At 38.0% G+C, this 12,757-nt stretch overlaps 2 protein-coding genes across 2 annotated transcripts in view; one reads left to right on the forward strand and one right to left on the reverse strand.

Annotated features, from left to right (window-relative positions):
* Positions 1-12,757, forward strand: part of LOC123971410 (cytoplasmic FMR1-interacting protein 1 homolog) — a 1,205,200-nt gene that overhangs the window by 1,128,449 nt on the left and 63,994 nt on the right. The gene's annotated exons all lie outside the window — the stretch shown is intronic.
* lnp1 (leukemia NUP98 fusion partner 1) lies at positions 5,569-10,709 on the reverse strand. The gene is made up of 4 exons (XM_046050325.1): positions 10,479-10,709; positions 8,022-8,261; positions 7,198-7,296; positions 5,569-5,869 (listed from the first exon to the last, which is right to left on the reverse strand). Exons 1-4 carry the CDS (start codon positions 10,662-10,664, stop codon positions 5,768-5,770), a joined length of 627 nt encoding a protein of 208 aa, XP_045906281.1. The 5' UTR covers positions 10,665-10,709; the 3' UTR covers positions 5,569-5,767.

Below are 12,757 nucleotides of genomic sequence, written 5' to 3' on the forward strand. Positions count from 1 at the left end.
CGTAAAATTAAACCACAGTCTTCAATAATCAGAAAGGCCAGGGCAACCGGGGTTTGAACCCACGACCTTCTTGCTGTGAGGCGACAGCGCTCCCTTGTGAGCAACCTATGGAAGTAAAGGAAGGAAAAAATCAATGGAACTGAAACTCTACCTTACTGATTAAATACTGACAGCCACTAGGGTCAGGTGGAGGGATTCTTCTTTCACTTTAATTTGTCAATAATATAAGCAATTATCAATTAGTGATCAATCAGAAATTAATTTCAATTAAAAGATTTTCAATTTAATTAGTATCATATTTAGAGGAAAAGTTAGGATACTCAATTTGGTCTTTGCTAAGTTCATTAAGGATACCCATGTAAAAAGAGTAGATTTGGAGATTACGTTAATTAGTTGTTGCAAGCGGCCCAAAACGTGAGAAGTTGTTTGAATTTAAATAAGAAGGTTTTTGAGTGAAACAACTGAATGTTAATTCTCATGAATCCATTAATTAAAATGAGATGGTAAAATGTTATCATGTCAAAAATTAGGTTCACATAATGTAATATGAACGAATAATACATAAAAGGTGTCAATGGTCATTGTTGTTTCAAGAGTAAAATGCAGATTTAGCTATTTAGAAATAATTAGTCTGTGTTTCAATTTAGGTAAGCCCAAATATTTAGTGAACTTTGTACATTATCATAGAGACAAATTCAATTGCAATTATTAACGGCGATTGATAAATATGCTGCAACCTAGGTAGGTTTAAGCTTATAATGAGTTAATGTCTTTGAAATGATTAGCACAATCCAACAGATATCACCGATTTAAGCAGTTGACTAGTAAGTGAATGTTTAAATTAATTTTAGGACATTGGAGTTTTCATTTGCAAATTTAATTGGTTAACTAAGTTGTTAATCTATTCCAGAGAAATTCTCATTTGACTAGTATTATCCCTTGAAACGAGCACCCCTGACAAGAAGAAGAAGAAGAAGAAGAAGAAGAAGAAGAAGAAGAAGAAGAAGAAGCACCTTTATTGCCAAGTAGTGTTTTATACATACGAGGAACTTGCTGTGGTGATAAGGTGCTACACGTAGACAAACATACAATTGACATAAATAAATGTAGAAATATATAAATATGGAATAGACAATGCAAGTTATATAAGAATATTAAAGAAAATAGAGAAAAATAATGTAAAACTATTTGCAGAACATTTGCATTATTCTGGGTTTGTGTAGTGCAGATGCATTGCAACAAAATATATAAACTGACAATATAAAAATATACAACAAAGATTAACAACAAATGTGTGCAATATGCCAGGTTTGTGCATGATATGAAATGAAATAGTGTTTACATGTGCAGAGACTTACTAAATATTATTTGCAAGGGGGGAGTGACAGCGGAGGACCCCGGCCTTGTTGTTGAGGCTAGCTGCAGATGGGTAGAAGCTGTTTTTGTGGCAAGACGTTTTGGTCCTGATGGACTGCAGCAACTGCCCAAACAGTTTGTGTCCGGGGTGGGAGGGGTCAGCTGCAATGTTTCCTGCTCGCCTCAGAGTCCTGGAGGCATCCTGAAGAGATGGAAGATTGCAGCCTGCCTTAGTCCCTGGTAGTGGCAGCAGCGTGATGAGTGATGGTGATGGAGGAGGTGAGGATGGACTCAATGATGGTGGTGTAGAAGTGCACCATCATTGTCTTTGGTAGGCTGAACTTCTTCAGCTGCTGCAGGAAGTACATCCTCTGCTGGGCCTTTTTGGTGAGAGAGGTGATGTTCAGCTTCCACTTGAGGTCCTGGGAGATGATGGTGCCCAGGAAGCGGAAGGAGTCCACACTGGCAACTGGGGAGTCACACAGGATGATGGGGGAGGGTGTGGCTGGGCTCTTTCTGAAGTCCACGACCATCTCCACTGTCTTCAGAGCATTGAGCTCTAGACTGTTCTGGCAGCACCAGGTCACCAGATGGTCAATTTCCAACCTTTAGGCGGACTCATCCCCACCAGAGATGATCCCAATGACGGTGGTGTCGTCCGCAAACTTCAGGAGCTTGACGGACTGGTGACTGCAGGTGCAGCTGTTGTAAAGGGAGAAGAGCAGAGGGGAAAGAACGCAGCCTTGAGGGGAATCAGTGCTGATGGTCCTGGAAACATAGATGTTTATGTTTTCCCAGCTTAACATGCTGCTTCCTGTCCGTCAGGAAGTCAGTGATCCACCTGCAGGTGGAGTCAGGCACGTTCAGCTGGGCCAGGTGATGGTGTTGAAAGCAGGGCTGAAATCCACTAACAGGATCCTGGCGTAGGTTCCTGGGGAGTCCAGGTGCTGTAGGATGTAGTGAAGGGCCATGTTTACTGCATCATCTACAGACCTGTTGGCTCTGTAGGCAAACTGCAGGGGGTCCAGGAGGATCTTATGAGGAAGTGACTGTTTGGATTTCAGGAGTGATATTAGCATTCAAAATAAGATTAAGTAAGCATTTTGGTCTGTTTAGATGAAAAGTAGAACTTGGCACTTTTCACCACAATAAAGATTACAATTTAACTAGTTGTACTTAATTTGTGGTGTTGAATTACTTAGTCAAAATTATACAGTTTATATGTATAAGATTTAATCATTATTTCTCTTCATGTCAACTTGGATTACCGTATGAAACAATATTGACCTTAAATTTCCAGCCCTCAAATTAAGAGACCTTGGATAGCCAAAATAAATTCATGTATTTCAAGTAAAGTGTTTAAAAGAATGATGATACGTTAATTACAGTTTAAATTATATGGTGTTTTAGCATCTGTGTTATTCCAAAATATTCTACTATGCCTAAAAAGGTCAACAACTAGATAACCACTACTGGTCTAAGATCTGGAAGCCATGTGAAGTTTAAATATTGACAGAAAAGGGTTCGGAGTTGACCTCATTGCCACATGATTTTTTGGAAAATTTAGACTTGTGGTGCATTTAGTGTTCCACATTATCAACTCATTATGAGATAGGCTGCAGGGGTGGGGAGAGGCTTTTTCCTTCTGACCTGATGAAGTTTGTTGAGCTGGGAGCAGATTCCACTATTAACCTGAAACGCTGTCTGAAAGAGGCGGCAGAGCATCGCTCGCCGAGTCATCAACCAACTGAGGGTGTTTGGTTGATTGTCTTTGTGCTACACAGACTGTGCTGTCAAACAATATTGCTTTTCTCATGCCAAACAAAGATGTGTGTGTGACCGACTTGTGGAGTCATGGCATTTTCACTTTGTGAGAATATATTCTTGACATCCAAATAAAAGATAGCTGATCCAGATCAGGTTACCTTGTTCATTTGATGCAAATTTTATGTTTTGAAGCATGTTTCCATATCTTAGCTGATCAATCCCATTAATTGATTCTCATAAAAATATACACTAATTAGGAACCAGATGTGAAGTATTTCATCATGCGTAAAAGTTTTTAAGTTCAGTAATTTACTCGAATAAAAAAATAATAAGGTTTAAAGTGCATGTGTTTTTGTTATAAAGTGCATGTGTTTTTGTTTATATAATCAAAATTTTATAAAGCTCATCATCTTTAATTAATGTTAATAAAGTTGGAAATTCATTAAATTAAATTAGATACTAAGAGCTTTGTGAACATTATCTAGCACATGACCCCAGAAGATCATTAGATTTATTCTTGTCCACTATGTGTCTATTGTTTATGCCAAATGCTGGCGTAAACATGGTACTACAAAATAAATGAATATAGAAGAGTACAATATTACCATCTAAAATGGGAGGGAAGCTAGAATATAAAAGGGCCAAGATTAAAAACCCTGATGTCAAGTACAGTAGCTTAAAAGATAATCATACTAACTTTTTGTTGCTAAGCATGAAGAAATCATTTGGTCCAAAGCAAATATATTCCAAAATGAAATTTATTTTCCGTTATGATGATTTCAATAGAAACTTAGAACTAGAGTACCTTTTTGTCCAAACAGTGTTATTATAGTAACAAGAATATTGTAAACTTTGTCTCTTTAAGCATTTTGCCATTTAAGTAGTACATCATTACTCTAGGGAATTGGTAAGAAGAAGCAAACAAGCTTCCTTGTGTGTTGCAAACATGGAGACAGTTAACCTCTTTGTTTGATTTAAACCAAATTGTCAAATTGACAAATTTGACAAATTGTTTTGAAAATTTATGAAACTGTGTATATTGTTTAAATTTTGAGTGTCAAGATATGACTGACTGACATTTTATGTGATCCACAGGAGCGGAAACCAAGCTACTAGAATAAGAAAACCCAGAAAGGGGGGTGGAAAAACCTCCCCTAGTGGTGTAAAATTCTGTTACCAGATAACAATAATTAAAGATAATATCTAGGTTTACACTTGTTGAAGTGATATTGAAGTTAGATTAGTTAAAGAATTTTAAATTAGAGACAATAGTTTCACTTATAAAGTGATGAAATTAATTATGAGTTTGTTGTCTTCACAGTGAAGCATCATTAAAGAACACTCGCGTTAGGAAGCTGGAGTGAACTCATCATGCCATAATCACATGCCTGTGTTTGTCTTCAAATGAAACAATGACATTTTTGAGTGGTAATGATTCAAGATTAGTTTAGAATAAGTTGATTAAATAAAAGCATGGACCTAAATGTAAGAAACCAGTTCAATTTTTGACATAAAAATGTTTGGATTCATTTTAGGCTAAGCTAAAGCAATTAGGTGCTCAAAAGCAAGTTTCACATATTTAATGACTAAATTTAAGCTGAACAGCTTGTTAAAAGGGGTGAGAAGGAGTAATAAAGTAAATCATAAACCAAGGTAAATTTAATTAAAATTCACATAACACATAGAGTAGTGCATTAAAAGATTGTTTAGTCACTTTAAAGAAGGTTTTAATTTATCTTATAGCCATTGATGTGATGTGTGAGTTTTGCAAATTTAAATGAAAGACATGATAAATATCTGTTTGAGTCAAGAATGATTCAAAAATCTTTCCAGTACTGAGAATGGAATAAGTTAAAGACTATTTTAGTGTCTGTTCATTTTAGATTAAAAAGAGGTTAGAAAATTTTTGATTAAAAATCAATTTCCCAATGTGAGTTGCATATTTCCAGATTGACTTAAAGGAAGAGTTTGCCATTTGGGGAAATAAGCTCCTCAGCTTTCTTGTCAAGATTAGAAGATCTATGCCACTCTTTCATTCGTACGCTGTACAATATGAATTTATACAGCCAGCCGCTGGTTAGCTTAGCATAAAGACTGGAAACAAAGGGAAACAGCTAGCCTGGCTTTGGGTTAAAGGGTAACTAAAGGGTAACTAAATCCTCCTCCAGCACCTCTGAAGCGCACCAATTAACATGTTATATCTCCGTACAAAAGTCTTTGTGCCAAGCTAAGCAAACAAGCTGCTGGCTGCAGTTTCAAAAAAATTGTTTGTAGAAAAATGGATAATTCGAAAATGAGAAAGTTTGCTTTATAAAATTGCAGGTTCAATGCATTGTTGTTTTACGCTAACAAAATACAGACAAAAAGAAACATCTTTCATATTAGGGCATTTATTTATACAGAACATTTTAATCTTACATAAATAAACCTATCATGCAATAAACGGTTTCTCTCTCTGAATAAGGGGCAATTAACTCTCACGGGGCCCTCCCATGGCAGAAGAAAAGTCACCTCCTTGTGTACTGGTTCGAGTACATTCTCACATGTTGTCCAAGGAGCAGCGGGTGTTCATACAGAAGGACTGAGGTGTGGTGGAGGTCTGGGGAGGGGGCATGCAGGCACGGCAGGTGTAGGTACAGGACCATTATGGGATTTTGGTGCGGGACGAAGACCAGTAGAGGAGCATGAAGACCTGGACACGGCATGGGGGACATGTCTGTTTCTTCCACAGCCACCGGTCCATGCACTGAAACACATTTTAAAAGAAATTATTCCATCTGTTCTATCTATTTAGGATTTCTGCCAGTATTGATTTCCCTCACTGATGTCAGGAGGTAATTTCCAACATGCTGACCTACAGTAAGCAAATCCTCGACAGGATCAACACTGTCCCTGACCCCGAGGACACTGCTCTCACTTGTTTTACTCTGCTGTGCATTCACTGTATTGTTGAAGGAGTGCATTTATAAAAAGTTATTAGAAGAAAACATGTGACGTTTTTTCCTTGGCGGTTTATTGACTTTCTTTCTTTTCTGCTACAACATAAAATGCAAACACTGAAGTTATGATTGAACATAAAAACACATCATTTTAAACTTCATTAAAAACAAGTCGCCCTACAGGTCCACAGACTATACAGTATATAATGTTACTGGAAACAGTAAATTAAAAGACAGCGCTGAATCACAGCAGCTGATACAAAATAATAGGATCTACTGTATGTGCCATATTTCATATTAAAGTGGTAGAGCTAATATGTAGAGTCACATATTCATCAAAAAAGATTTTTTTTTTAAATTCTAACTTTTAAAATGCTTTCACAATTATGAAGTACAATTTATGGTTCTTGCTATATTCAGCTTTTGACACTAAAGATAAAGAGTTGTGAAGACTCCAAAGCTGATATAGCGATGGGGTCCACAGGGGGCTGTTTTACAGGTTCAGGTCAGGCACAGTCACGGCCCTGAGATTAAACACTTGAACATCACACCATACAGCAGTAAATGTTCAGGAGAGTATCCTGATGTCTGGCCCATGGGTGCAAATCCTCCATTTATCCAACCGATGAGTCACCTCTTCCCATAGAATGATATCAGCGATGTCTCCGCAGGGAAAGTTGTCGACGGAATGTGTGATGCTCCTTCTCCGTGGAGATTGGCCCGTCCGCCGACTTCCTCCTCTCATCCGAGAGCCTCCTCACCTGACAAGCCGCTGCTTCACTGCCACTGCGGGGCCGACACTGCTCCGACCTCTGAGGTGCCTTCAGCACCCACCAAACGGAGACATCATGATCAGTAGGCTAAGTGTCAAGTCCTCAGACCAGGGGGAAGCTGTTTTAGTGCTCCATGCTTCCACAGAGATAAGTTTCAGGTGTAGGCAGATTGTTTTCATACCTTGCACATCATGCATATCCTGGAATTAGCTGCTTTCATGCACCAAGGATCTGATAGCCTATCTGACATGCTGCGATTGGAGTGAATGAGTGAAGAATCCTTTGCAGTGGGAAGGTCGGGGAAGTTTAAACACAGTGAACAGGAGACATGCAATGCGTCTGGCTTATGAAAGATGTTTTACCTCTTTGTGGAAGCGGTGTGTACAGTGAAGCTCTTGAACTCCCCCTCCACTCTTCTGCATGTCCTCATGACAGATCAGGCACAGCCTGTCATCATCATTCTGTAAAAGAAAGAATCAACTTTCTTTTTAAATCAGAACCTGTCTTGTAATACTACAGTCGCCTAATTAAGTATTTATCTGGTACATTTACAATATTAATGTTGTCTTTTCAGACAGCTAAAGGATATGAAGGATATATGGATACATACACATTTAGCCACATACTCTTCTCCATAAATCCCTAAATGATCTGAATAATGTTTAGGCAAACAAAAATATACTGTAGGCCTATGTAATTAACAGGGTATCTATACTTCCACTATGTATTAACAGTTATACAGTAAAGTTTTTGCTATTATATCTAACCACAGGAAGCTTTGAAAAATAAAACCTAACATCATCATTGGTTTTACATTGCAATATGTAAATATTCAATACCCAAATGCAAAATACAGACATGATCTAGCTCTTTCTTAAAATGTGAAATATCTTATTACAAAAGATACAGCTGAATTATACAATGAGCTTTTTGGACATGTCATGCAGTTCAAACCTGTTCATGATCCTGTCAGTACATTAAGGTAATACACCTTTTAATCTGTCTTAAAGATTTAAAGTGATCTTTAAGTCTTTAAGAGCTTCATAATACACTATTAGGGAAAGATAGAGAGCACCAACCTTGATCGACCCTGCGGTTAACTAGGTAATCTGCAACACACATGGCTAGTAAAGAAAGACCTCTAAAAACTGCGTAAATTTTATGTAACTATCACACGTCTGCTCACCGTGGTCTTCTTGTCACGGAGACAAAGTCTCCTCCCGAATGACTCTGTGAGCTCTGGGATAGTGGAGATGCGGTTCTCTGGGATAGCTGACTTGGGGCGGCTGTTGTCGTCTGAAGAGGCGCGTCGAGCTCTCTGGTGGGGCCTGACCTCCCCCTTATCCTCTCTATTTTTGATGTGGCTCCCGGCGGCAGCCATTGTCGCTGCATGGAGCCTGTTCAACTTCATGGCATCTAATTGTGACTGGGGACCACACAGAGAAGGACAGCCAGTTCTATTACACGGTGTAAAAATGTGCCCACAATGATTCCATCTCAGCTCAGAGGAAAACAATAGTGTAATATTTCCACATTTCTAATAATAACTGAGAGTGCGAAGAGCATTAAGTTAGACAGACGACCATGTGAAGCTTTTGTCTGTGATTGGGGTTAATCACTCCTAATATTCTTAAGTAACATGTTGTCAATGCATACACCTAATTATAGTTTGTCCCTTGATTATTTACACAACAACAATAATCAGATTATTACACTTTAATGTTGTGTATTCCCTCATCACTCTCTGCTAAACCTTAGTGCTGCTGATGATAAATTCAGCAACAATAGAGAGTGACAGCCTTTGTGCCAAGATGATGACTGTGTCATAACAGTAAGGATTAATTAAAGGGTACTCCAACAATATAGTATTGCACTTTTAGTCTCTAGTCAGGATTCCAAACGCTGGAACCTACATTTCCCACACTGCAACTCAATAGCAGATTTTATTTACAATCCTCCCTTCCTAGTAAACACCCACTTCTTTCCTCACTGTGAAAAGCAGATTTTCTTTAATATATTTGGAGTCTCCAAGCCAAAGTTGAGATCTGTGTAAAATAATCATTAAGAACAAAAAAGGCTTAGTGGTCTGAGGCCTACCGTGACATTTATTTGAGTTTGTAATCAGTGTCTAAAAAGATTACAGTACATGCAGTATCTGTCTCTTTATATTAATTGTCGAGTCATTTGGCTTGTTCCTCCTCTGGATCAAATTATCTGTGTTGGCAGAGGCAGGCACTGGCTTTCACGTTGGAAAATGATTAAAATTTTCAGCTGAGCTGCAGCCTCAGTGCTTTGTTTGACACCACCAAGAGGCCGATCCATATGAGCATGTGTCGCCATTTCTCTATTCAGCTGCTTTTGTTTCACATAACTTGCCAGTTAACTCAGGGGATTGTCTTTGGTTCCGAAGGAATACAACTAAAGACCTCCAAATGTAAACAAGTGCAGCTCTAATCATATGACAGCATGCCATCAGCACTGCTTTTATGGAAAGAAACACATAAATTAATCACACACTCATTGTTGCTTGTCCATCCATATGTCTACATTTTGGTAAACATCTGATCTGCTTAATTCTCCTTGACTGGTTTGGGTACCTACTGTGTGAGCCACAAGTGTGCTGCTGTTTGGTGGCATTGACCTCTGACCTCCCTATGACAGGAGGCAAGTGAAAAGTGAATAAGGAAGCACACTGTTCCATAGAGCGCATGTCTTTCCATAGAGGTATTGCATGCCTTTGGTCCATGACCAAAAACAACAGAATATGATTTCCCATTGTTGTTTCAGTTTGAGATTAATGCTGAGGAATATCTTTAAAACTTCCACAGACATCAATGCTTTGGCAGGAAACATGTGCATGCTGTTTGCCTACACTGATGTAAAGTAATACAGAAATTAAAGACAAGTCACTCACAACATTACTAATCCTGTACTTTGTAGGGTTTTATTTTGGAATCTTGCATGTTGCCAGATAACAACACAGGAAGTTCAATAAACTCATGTTGCCAAGAGCTGCACTAGTTTTAAACAACACATTTAAATGTGCATGTCTGTGTGTTTAAGTGCTGGGGGAGAGGAGGGGGTACCATATTTAATTTCTTTGTACAAACTTGTGTTTTATGATGATAAATAAATTACATTGATATACATTATGTTAAATAGATTGAGGCAAATTACAGGTCAGGACAGACTATTACTAAATGCTACAACAGACGAACATAGCCTGCATAGTGCTCATACCAACGTGTGGGTTTTCCATGTCTGCAGAGTATACACATGCATTAATCTAATGTCGTTGTGTGCCAAAATACGATCAAACTTTTCTTTCTTTTTCAAACTTATTACTTGTACTATCACTTGTACATATACTATACATAACTGTTGTCAAATTTTCACCTTGACATATTGGATTTTGATTCATTTAGTTGCATAAAGTAATTATTTGTTAATTTATTTGTAAAGGTAGTTGCATTAAAAAGTTTACATCCGTTAAAGAAAACTTCTTGTGCTGTGGTCAGACATGGGCATTTTGTTAAAAGTGTGTAGCTGCTGTTTATATGTCAATGTAAAAAACATACTTTTGTGCACCGACCAACTGAACAAAGTCTCACGCATGCATCCACTAAAGGCTGCTGGTCCTTACCACAGTCGGGAGTGATGCTCTTCGATCAACTTGTGTTTTTGAAGGTCTTCTGAAACTGCGTTTTCTGTCTCTGGAGTGTCCAGCTTCTGCTCCGTGACCCCAGTAACTGCTCATCCATTTTGTGAAGTTACCATCGTCATCTTCATCATTATCCGTAATGAAAGCAGGTAGGAGTCTGAGAGACATGATGGAGTTGTGCAGCAAGTCCCAGTACAACAGATGAACGTGTGATCCCAGCCGTGTGCCACAGAGGGTATAGACAAAACTGAGCTGACCTACTAAGCCTCTGACTGACTGGCTGCTCTAGTGCACAGCACTGTCCCACAAGGCTAAGTTAACATACTTTAATTAGATCCCTCTGTAGCCTCAACAACTCCTGCTGTAGCTGTTTTATTCTTGGATGATCCAAAAATAAACTGCAGAGCTTTTGCTGTAGCCTTTAAATAAGTGAATCCTTTATAATCTATTCGACGTTCCTGGGAGAAAGTAAAAATGGAGGTAATGAGAAACAAGCAGAAAGGCGGGAGTCTGACAGGAACAGTATTTTGGCACTGGGTTCGTGATGTGACCACTGCTTTTAATTTTTCCATTACAGTCATGGGCCTGGGGGTAAACAACTGAAACTCCAATTTCCCCATACTTTCCACTCACTGAGTACATCAAACCTGTCAATAATTATGGAGTGCAGGCTATCCTGTCCACTGCTGAATGCTGTGAGCTGGTGGCTTGTGTAATACAGGACAGAGAGGAAGCATATCCTTTCATATTACACTGAGTACTACTGAATTATATTTACTTTTTTCTTGTCTTTATTTTCAGAGGTCAAAATTGTCACATACAGTTCTGAAATGAGAAAACTGTGTGTACACAATTGGAAAAGCAAACCTTTGCACAAGTTGAAACCAAAACATTAATAAGCACATATTATATGAAGTTGTACTGGACAATGAGTTGATGTTTTCCACTTCGTCAGAGCGCATATGTGGTTAGTTCACTCTTAATACAATACAATGATTAATACAAAATTAATACAATGCCTTCATCTGTACCACATATTAAAAACAATTTATAATTGGAATGTAAATTGTGCATAGAAATTTAGGATTCAGATAAAATAGATGTTTTTCTACACTTTCAATACATTTAAGAGATAATATATTACCAACACTAAATATGCAAATGCTACATAGTGAAGTCTTATGGTACCTGGAGTGCTCTGAAACTGACGTAAGAAAAACAGGCTGGACTAAACGAGCTATTTAAAGTTACCAAATACTGTTACACCACTCCAATGACTTGAGTGGTCCTTCAATTTTGTACATTTATGTAAGTATTGTAGCACTTTGTTTGCATACAAATATGACCTGACAATGACAAATAAACTGCAACGTAAATATAAGATATTTTGCTTAGGTTTTCAGCTTTAGGTCGATGAAATTTATACTTGAACATGAACAACATTTTCCTTCCCAAACTGAAAGGTTCAAAATGCTGGTAATCATCTCATATCAAGGGGAGGATAAATCTGGGCAGGAACTGCCATGTAACATTCATGCTGCTTTGCCATGTAATCTCAGATAAAGATTACAGTAATCTGCTGTTTTTCCAAAGATGGGAGCCATTTAAGGTCGCACCTGAACACAAAGGACACAGAGAACAATGAAACAAAACAAATACTCTTAATATATGGATACATATAGCCAGAATATACAAATCTACCATGTACATAATACAATAATTCAGTAATCAGATTACAGATCCAGAGGGATTTGCCAAAGTAACTATCATCATCAATCTTTTTTTTCACAGTGGTTTGAGTTGTACGTCTGAAATATAAAGAAGTGAAATTTATATTGTGGACTGGAGGAACAGACTACAACCAATTTAACTTACTTTCACATCAGTGTGTGTGTGTGTGTGTGTGTGTGTGTGTGTGTGTGTGTGTGTGTGTGTGTGTGTGTGTGTGTGTGTTTGTGTGTGTGTGTGTGTGTGTGTTCCAAATCTGGTAAATAGTATTAAAAAATACTTTGATCCAGTGAAACATACTGTATAAATAACAAACTGTGTAAATAAAACGTACCTGCATGAGCACCTGAGGTTAATCTGATTAAATGATGTAACTGGAGTCAATTGGTGTATTTATGTAGTTGATCTCTAAAGATAGGCTATACATTTTCAAAGAACCTTCATCTAAACAACTCCCTGCACTATAGGAGCACATGCACATCTCAGTGGACACAGCTCTCCAAACATCTAGTGGAGCAAAGACTAAAACTAGG

The sequence above is a fragment of the Micropterus dolomieu genome, linkage group LG05 (assembly GCF_021292245.1).
Source record: "Micropterus dolomieu isolate WLL.071019.BEF.003 ecotype Adirondacks linkage group LG05, ASM2129224v1, whole genome shotgun sequence".
NCBI lineage: Eukaryota > Metazoa > Chordata > Actinopteri > Centrarchiformes > Centrarchidae > Micropterus > Micropterus dolomieu.

Coding starts and splice junctions, on each gene's coding strand:
- lnp1 (XM_046050325.1), bottom strand. CDS start 10,664: ATGTCTCTCAGACTCCTACCTGCTTTCATTACGGATAATGATGAAGAT. Junction 7,297..8,021: donor TCCGTGACAAGAAGACCACG/GTGAGCAGACGT, acceptor TTTCTTTTACAG/AATGATGATGACAGGCTGTG. Junction 5,870..7,197: donor CACACCGCTTCCACAAAGAG/GTAAAACATCTT, acceptor AATGTGTTTCAG/TGCATGGACCGGTGGCTGTG.